At 56.0% G+C, this 8,432-nt stretch overlaps 1 protein-coding gene across 1 annotated transcript; it reads left to right on the forward strand.

The window, feature by feature from the left end:
* Positions 1-621: 621 nt before the first annotated feature.
* LOC111156166 (presequence translocase associated motor 16) lies at positions 622-8,367 on the forward strand. Its single transcript, XM_022516870.1, has 5 exons — positions 622-703; positions 5,545-5,629; positions 6,665-6,801; positions 7,204-7,269; positions 7,727-8,367. The coding sequence occupies exons 1-5, from the start codon at positions 701-703 to the stop codon at positions 7,811-7,813; spliced, it is 378 nt and encodes a 125-aa protein (XP_022372578.1). The 5' UTR covers positions 622-700; the 3' UTR covers positions 7,814-8,367.
* Positions 8,368-8,432: the final 65 nt, after the last annotated feature.

The following is an 8,432-nucleotide window of genomic DNA, read 5'->3' on the forward strand; positions in this document are numbered from 1 at the left end:
GGGGGGAGTTTAATGAAAATGTTCTGGTGTTCTAGTGGTGATGGTTGCACAACTCTGTGAGTACACTAAGAAGAACTGAATTGTGCGCTCTAAAACAGTGAACTTTATCTCAAAGCCATTACTAAAACACAATGCAGGGCGAGTTGCAGCGTTGGTGGGGGGCGGGGTGGGCCTCATTGAGGAGGTGACATTTGAGCAAGAACTTGAGGAGAGAGATGTCCTTTCCAGACAGAAGGAACCTAGAAGGAAAACCGTTTTGAAGTTTTCGGTTTTCTTATATATTTGTGAGGCTTCGGCACCCTACTCATGTTCGTGGGGTGTTTTATGTTTATTGCATATCCTTTAGGACGAAATATTTTGCCAAAACAAGGGAAGAAATTGCACCGCATTTGACAGATGTATTCATTCTGTCGCATCTAGCGCGGCCGGATAAACAGGAGGGCCACGGTGGGTCCTGGGACCGCCCATCGCCCGCCCCCGGTCGTCTTCTAAGCCGGAGTCCGAGGCCGACTCCGCCTCGGACTCCGCCCACTGGTTACATCCTACACAAGCCCCGCCCCCTTGGGCGGAGCAGTGCGCATGCCTAGTACGGCGTCACGCATGCGCTCTCTCCCTTGACCTCTGACCCGCCGGCCGCCCTTGAGTTGGAGCCGTGGGGCTAGGAAGCCGGAGCCCGCGACTCCGAGGCGGAGCGGCCACCATGGTGAGCCTCGGGTAGGGCCCTGCTGGGCGGGAAGGGAGGCCGTTTCGGGGCTGGGGTCGGGGCGGCGAGCTCCGGCCGGGCTGCGGGCGCGGCGCGCCGCCTACGTGCCCGGGGGGAATTAGGTCCGGGGGCGTCGCACCGGGAGGACTGCGGCGGGCTCTGGCGGCCCCGGGGCCACAGAAGGCAGGGCGGGCCTGGCCGGCCTGAAAATGCCCAGCAGAGGCGGTCGCCATGTGCGCACAGCCCCCGCGCGGGGACCTGGCCCGGGAGTCCCTGCGCAGGCTCGCAGCCAGTTGGTGGTATCTCCCTGTTACTGTCCCTCTTTGAAAGCTGACGAAACGGGCTCTGAGACTTTGCCAAGGAAGTAGCACATCCAGGGCTTGACCAGGCCCCGCGACACCGAAAGCTGAGCGTTTCTGCGGTACCATTGGCACCCGGAACCGGTCCAGAGACCTGGGCCGGACTGGCTGCGACAGGTCACCTGGGGACCTTTTAAAAATGCAGTGTCCTTAGTTCTGTCCACGGAGGTTCTAGAAGTCCCCCCAGGTGATTGAAGCAGTCGGTTTGGGGAGCCACTTCTTAACCAGTAGTAAGGATACCTTAAGAGCTTGCAGGTGCCAGGCCCTGAGCTGAGGCCTTATGTGGGTTCTCTCATTAATGCTTATGAAATTCGTATGGTCCTTGTCCTCTTTTCACTGAGAAGGACCCTGAATGCCAGGGAGTTTGATTCCTCCAGGGTCATTTCATCCAGTGGTGTCAGAGACGAGTGCAGACCAGGTCACTGCCGTGTTTTTGACGACCTACAATGAAGCCTTGAACCGGGTCCCTGTCATGCATTCCTGCGTGTCACGCTGAGCCACCCTCAAGGGCCAGATAAAATGTTGCTCTCGAGGAGTTTGTATCCTAAAGGAAGAATTGGGCAAGTCTGTAAAATATGACAGCGTGGTAATAGGATAAGATAGTGTTCTGAGATGGTTTCACTGGGGTGGGGAGCGGTACCATCTTGAAGGAGGTTGGGTTTTGACAGTATGAGAGTAGTAGGGAGGGCATTCAAGGTTAATGGGTATGGTGTTGGGGGGGTGATAAAATGTTCTGGAACTAGTGATACTGTACTTTTTAGTGTATTTACAGAGTTTGTGAATACACCAACATCGCTGAATATTTGAGAAGAGTGACTTGTGTGTGAATTGGGAGACATCGGGGTAAAAGTAGTAAGAGCTGATTTAAAAGTAGATGGTATGGCTGCAGGGCAGAGAGAGGTGAGGGGAGAGAAAACCAGAGAAGTTGTTTGTAGTTAGAGCTGAGGATGCCCGCCTAAGAAGTGGACTGAATTTGTAGGCAGTGGCTGTGGAGAGTTGTGTGGCAGAAGCCCTCCAGCAGAGGGAGCGGTGAGAACAGGAATTTGGAAACCCTGTCTGGGGGGCATAGAGTTTTTGCCAATGGTGAGCTGGTTGTCATATTCATACAAATGCCAGTCAGGCTGCCATGCCAGCCATAGGTGGGGGCCCCAGGCATACCATGGTCCTGACTGTTTTGCCTAGTTGTGATGCCAGAGGCTGTTTGCAGGGGCTCTGGGTGAACAAAGCCCCCCTCCTACCTCAGTGCATCCTTGAGAAGGAGGTTAGGCTCGGTGGCAGTCTCTGCCCACTGGCCCAAGAGCCTAGAACTGGGCTTTGAAGGGAACGTTGCACATGGGTCTTTCTGAAAGCCAGGTTCCTTTCTTGATGCACTTAACATGAGATAAGCCACGTTCCCAAATGTCCCCCAGTGCTTGCCTGTGTTCTTCTGCTCTGGTCCTGAGTTGGATGCCGTGTCAGCTGGTTGTTCTTGTCCAGGGTCTTCAGGCCCAAGTGTCAGTCAGTGGACTGTGGGATGTTTTGGGACTTTCTAGGAGAGGCCTCAGCTAGTGGCAGTCTTCCTCACTCCTTGTCACTAGAGAACTCTGAGCATGGCTGATCCGCAGCTGGCGCTGGGTACTGAATGAGCGGATGATCTCTAGACCAGCAGGGTCTCGTCCAGAAGCGAAGGTTAAGGTTGGGCTGCTTTGAACCTGCTACTGACTGCCTGGTTGGTTTTACGTGGATTGCCTCCTGAGGACCTTGCAGCCCTCCTGTGAGGAAGGTATTATTTTCCCCAATTTGCAGATGAGAAAACTGAGGTTCTAAGTGGTTGAGTAATTTGCCCAGGGCCACACAGCTAACTAGAAAACAAGCCAGGAGTCCAGGTTATAGCTCCAAAGCAGCCTTCTCCCTCCTCTTCCACACTGCTTCTCACTGCCTTGGCACATAGCCTGGTTTTTTGCAGCCTTCTCCCCTGAGGAATCAGCGGATATGTCAAATGAGTTGCCTCATTGGGAAAAGCTGTTACTCCATAGTGTCTGACCTTTGTTAAGTTTTGTGAAACAAAGAAGTGTAATAGATGAAAAGCAACGTTTATTGAGCACCTACTATATCATCAGGTTCTGTGCCAGACACTTTACAAGCATTACGTAATCGAATCCCTGACAGCCCTATTGTTGGGCACATTTCACAGGGGAGGAAACAGGCTGAGGGAACCTGAAAGTTTGTGTCAGGCACACAGCTGGAATTTGCACACAGGTGATCCCAGAGGTTGCCTTTATGACCACACACCATACTTCCTCCCCTGGAGAGGCCTCAGCGGGCCAGCCAGGCAGCCCGCTTAGCCAGCCGGGATGGCCTCTGAAACCGCAGGCCCCCTCAAGCCACTGTGCAGCCGTGGCGCTCCAGCAGTGGGAGTGACTGGGCTGCAGTGGTCTGAAGTCTGCCGTTGTGGCTGGGGAGCTGCCCCTCTACCTTCTCAGTAGTACCTTCTCAACGTTCACTACTGAGCAGCAGCCACTGCTCCGGGCGGAGAAGTCAGTGGGCAGTACCAGCCAGAGCTGTGGGGCTGCCCTTGGGCATGTGGTAGCAGATGAACAGATGGTCTGAGGCCTGAAGGGAGCCCTCTGAAGTCACCTACGGGCCTGTCACCCTCTCTGTGCCCCAGACAGGACCAGCAGTCCATCCAGGAACCTCCTCTCCCACTCGGGAGGGGCTTTGGGCATGGAAGGAGACATTAGGCAACTTCCCAACCTGAAGTGTGCCCCGTGTTTGTCTTGCCACCCACAGCACAGCTGGCTGTGGCCCTGCCCCCTCCCTTTGATCACTAAAGAGTCCTCACTGAGCTTTGCTTTCTGGTGTGAAATACAGGGCTTAGGAAATTTCTACTTAGTTGTGAAATCCAACCCCACTTCCATTTATTAGTTACTGCTAGCGTCCCAGAACCAACATCCCACTCCGCCCATAAGGGCAGGTTCACTGGAAGCCAAACCAGGCCAGTTCGGGAGTCTGGATTCCACTGGAATCTGACGAGCCCCTCTTTGGCCTTTGGGCTGGGTTCTTGGTCCTGGTCAGGTGCTCACTTGCCCTCCCTGCAGGATCCTGTGTGGGGTGGGCAGCCTGGAGATGCCACGGCAAACAGCGCCAGTTTGGGGTTTCCTACCCACCTTCCCCTTGAGGACTAGCCATGTCCTCAGGCTGATCATAAAACCTCTCTGTGCCTTGGTATCTTGAATTTTGGGGTTGAATAGCACAGTAAGTAGAATACGGTGACTGGCACCCAGGCTCGGTTGATACCTGTTGAGTGACAACATCTGACGACAGAGGAGTGCAAAAAAGAGAAAGGGAAACCACGGGAGGGTGCCCGTGAGCAGTGTCGACCTGCAGTGAGTGCTCTCTGGGTCCTCCGCGCACCCTGCTTTGTGCCATTGCACACACAGGGCCCAGGGCCATTTCCACATGTGCTGTTTGTACGTAATCTCTGTTCTCAGTCAGTCTGTACAGTTTCCTGTCTCAGCCATCTTTTTAGCCTTAACCTCTAACGACCTTACACGTCCCCTGTGCTCTGGGTTGCTCCCAGGACAACCTTTACACTTTCTCCTGTTGGGCTCGCCCTGGTCCCACTGCCTAGAAAGCCCTGATACTCCCTTTGTGATTCCATCTACCCTCAAAATCCAGCCCAGGAGAAATATCTTTTCCCTGAGTTTCCATCTCATCTTGAGGCTTTCTTCCATGGCCTTTCTGTCCTCTTGGGCGTGCTTCATAAGACTCTTCTGTACTGGGTTAGAAAACCGTGCTGCGCCAGTGTAGACGCTTCCCCACTGGGGGGTCAGTGTGCAGGAGCTCCGAGGGCACGGCTGGCTTCCGTGGATCCTTGTAGGCTGGGTACTGAGCAGAGCTTAGCGGACTCTGCACGGGCTTGAACCAGTGGAGGAGCTGGTGGCCAGTCCTGTTCTCCCTCAGCAGCTGGCCCTCCGTATCTTTGCCTCAGTACCCCGCCCCGCCCCACCGTGGGCTTTTTGCTGCTTGAAGGTGGAGAGTCTTGTTCACTTTTGTTGTGTTGATGGGAAGGGTGGTCACTAGTCTTGGGAACTGAGGTGGCTCCAGGCTCCCTGAGTTTCCTGGCTGGTTGAACAGAGGTGGGAGCTGCCAGTCTCAGGAGCTCAGAAGAGACGTGCAGGGCAAGTTAATGGTCTGGGCACAGCCTCTGGGCCCTGCAGCCCCATCACCTCAGCTCCTCCCCTCCTGTGTGAAGGCCGTTGGTGGGGGGCTGGGGGCTTCCTGTCTGTCCCTGGGGACTCCCTCGGGTTCACCCCCAGCCGTCTGTCCGGTGAGCCCCTGAACCACCCAGGGCAGAGGCTCTTTTTCAGGGTATTTGGAACAAGTCGCCTGTGACTGCTGCTCTGTGCTTCATCACCTCCGAGACCTTGTCACTTGGAAGCCTTTTCCAGGGTCCCATCTCTAGAATGCAGCCTGCTAACCAGGTACCTGCTTTGTCCACAGGCCAAGTACCTGGCCCAGATCATTGTGATGGGGGCGCAGGTGGCGGGCAGGGCCTTCGCACGGGCGCTGCGGCAGGAGTTTGCAGGTAAGGCTCGGGGTGCTTGTCGCTCCTGCCCAGGTCACATTTTCCCACCTGTGGCCGCTCACCACGGGCCCACAGTGAATGCAGGGACCTCAGCAGCCTGGGGCATTTTCCGGGGGTGGGGGACATCATTGGATTTTGGGACATTCTCATGAAAGGGAAACTTGGGGGGCGCCTGGGTGGCTCAGTGGGTTAAAGCCTCTGCCTTCGGCTCGGGTCGTGATCTCAGGGTCCTGGGATCGAGCCCCGCATCAGACTCTGCTCAGAAGGGAGCCTGCTTCCCCCTCTCTCTCTGCCTGCCTCTCTGCCTACTTGTGATCTCCGTCTGTCAAATAAATAAAAATAAATAAAATCTTTTAAAAAAAAAAAGAGGGAAACTTGGTTGACGTGAACACGGAGGCAGGAGGTGGCAAGCTTGCTCGCCGGGCCACCTGTTTTTGTAAACAGTTTTACTGGAACACAGCCCTACCCTCTGGTTGCTTACAAGGCAAAGTCACGTAATTGCAACACAGACTCTAATTGCTCTGCAAAGCCTAAAACGTTTATTCTTTGACCCTTTAAGAAAAAGTTTGGTGGCTTCTGATTCTAGGGTCACTGAAATGGAAAAGGTCACCTGAGCCACTTGCTTTGCTGTCTAGGTAACTGGTGGGCGGCCGGGTCTCACCTGAGCTGTTATTACCTCTTCCTACTTACAGCTTCGTCCTGCTTCCCATTGTAGCCTAAAGCTCCCCAACTTGCTGTCACTTGGGATGAGGGGTCAGGGGAGAGGGGAGGGACAGGGCCATCTCATGGTCTTGGTTGGCACCAGGTACCAGGGTTGGGGACCAGAACCTGTCCCTGTCCTCCAGTGGGCTCAGTCTTCACTTCATAGACTCCCCACCCAACCCTCCCAAAATATCCACTTCTGGAAAGGGGATGTACCCCGTTCCTGCGCGTGTCTTCTCCCATGCCCACTGGCAGGCTGTGCTGCCTACATGGAAGGCCCAAGGGAACCTTTGGGCCTCTGAGGGCTGAGCACTCACCAGTGTGTCCACACAGCCAGCCGGGCAGCAGCTGATGCGCGAGGACGTGCTGGACACCAGTCTGCAGCTGCCTCTAACCTGTCCGGCCTCAGCCTCCAGGAGGCCCAGCAGATTCTCAATGTCTCCAAGCTGAACCCTGAGGAGATCCAGAAGGTGAGACTACCAGGCTGGCTCGGAGGTGGGTCTTGCCTGGGCAGACCAGAATGGCAGGCCGAGGGGCCGGGCCACCAGGATCAGGAGGAGGGAAGGTGGCCCGGCGGAAAGAGGCGGGTGTGGAGGCTGTGGCTGCAGCCGCTTGGACCCCAAGTGGTGGGAGCCGCTTGTCACTCCATTTTTAGGCCCGAAGCAGGCAGTGGCACAGAACTCCTTCCCCCCGTGGGCACCTGTCCACTTCTCTGTCCCCTAGCAGTGACAGTGGCTTCCGGGGTTGCATAGGGGGACACGTGGGGCGTCAGGGTTGAACCCTCTGGCTTTCCTTCTTTGTCATTTCCTAGCTTCCCCTGCCTCTGTAACCCAGAGACCGCACACCCTCTCACCGTCTCCCCTCCTCTGCAGAACTACGAACACCTATTCAAGGTGAACGATAAGTCCGTGGGTGGCTCCTTCTACCTGCAGTCCAAGGTGAGTGCTCTTCGATGCTGGAAGAGGAGGGCACGCAAGGGGGGGGCCTCTTCTCACTGGGGCCCCTCATTTCTAGGCAGTTCAGAACTTGGCAGGCAGGAAGTTGTGCCGGGCCTTTCCTTGGTGCCCCAGCCTCAGGGAGTACCCCCTAAACTGCCGTTCCCTCCAGCTGCCTCAGCTCCATGGGGCCTAGCCGCTTGGGCTGAATTGCCTGGGCCCTATGTCACCCAGACAGTGGCCCTCCCAGCAGCCATGGCTTTGAGGTAACAGGACCACTAGCTGATAGACAGCAGGGTGTGCCTGGGCCCTGTCCCCCCTGGGAGTGCTGGGCACTGATAAAGGAAGCACTTGTGTTTCCCAAGCTGTTAGCTTAGACATGCCTGCTGCTGTGCAGGGCCTGGGACGGGCAGAGGCCCATCTCACTCACTGTCCTGCCTGGTTCTAATTCCTCCCCCAGGTGGTCCGAGCCTGGGAGCGCCTGCAGGAGGAGCTCAGGATCCAGGCCCAGGAGAAAAGAGAGAAGGAACAGATGCCCAAAACGTGACCGCTCAGCTCGCCCCACTGCACCCAGCCCACCTCCTTTAATTTATAGTTTGGTAATAAATGTCCTTTCTGCATTTCTCAATGCACACATCCAGATTCCAGCCAGTCCTGCCCCCCTGGTGCCAGGCCCCTCCTGCAGCATCAGTGTCCTTAGGTCTCCCTCACCCTTCCCAGGAGGTACAGAGCCCTGCACCCCCGGCTCTGCCACAGGCCGCCTCTCCCTGAGCAGGGTTTCATGCTAGCATCTCTGGAATCTGGGTGGAATGTTCCAGTGCCACCAGGAAAGAGAAGCCTTCACCAGACTCTCATTGGACCGAGGCCAGGGAGTTGTGTCTCCCCCAGAACGAAGGCTTAGCTCACCAAAGTCACAGCAGGTAGTGGCAGGGTGAGGACCTGAACCCATGATACTTATCCAGAATCTTCTCTCTCTGCTCCCTCCAGCACTTGCCCCCTCCCAGCTCCCAGCAGTAGACCTGGCAGTAGTGGCAGCCGCAGGGTTGGAAGGAAGCCCTGGAATGGGGTCTCTGGGTGCTGCCTGCTGGGGGTAGGAGACCCAGGCCAGGCATAAGATGGTTGGTCAGAGTTCTCGAGCAGGGAGGCTCCACTCGTGGCATAGCCAA

The sequence above is a fragment of the Enhydra lutris genome, unplaced genomic scaffold (assembly GCF_002288905.1).
Source record: "Enhydra lutris kenyoni isolate GAN:26980312 unplaced genomic scaffold, ASM228890v2 scaffoldscaffold45, whole genome shotgun sequence".
Classification (NCBI taxonomy): Eukaryota; Metazoa; Chordata; class Mammalia; order Carnivora; family Mustelidae; genus Enhydra; species Enhydra lutris.

What these genes read in the sequence shown, in the direction of transcription:
- LOC111156166 (XM_022516870.1), top strand. An exon ending in ACCCTGAGGAGATCCAGAAG is followed by an intron (nt 6,802 to 7,203) that starts GTGAGACTACCA and finishes CCTCCTCTGCAG; the next exon opens with AACTACGAACACCTATTCAA. An exon ending in CCTTCTACCTGCAGTCCAAG is followed by an intron (nt 7,270 to 7,726) that starts GTGAGTGCTCTT and finishes TTCCTCCCCCAG; the next exon opens with GTGGTCCGAGCCTGGGAGCG.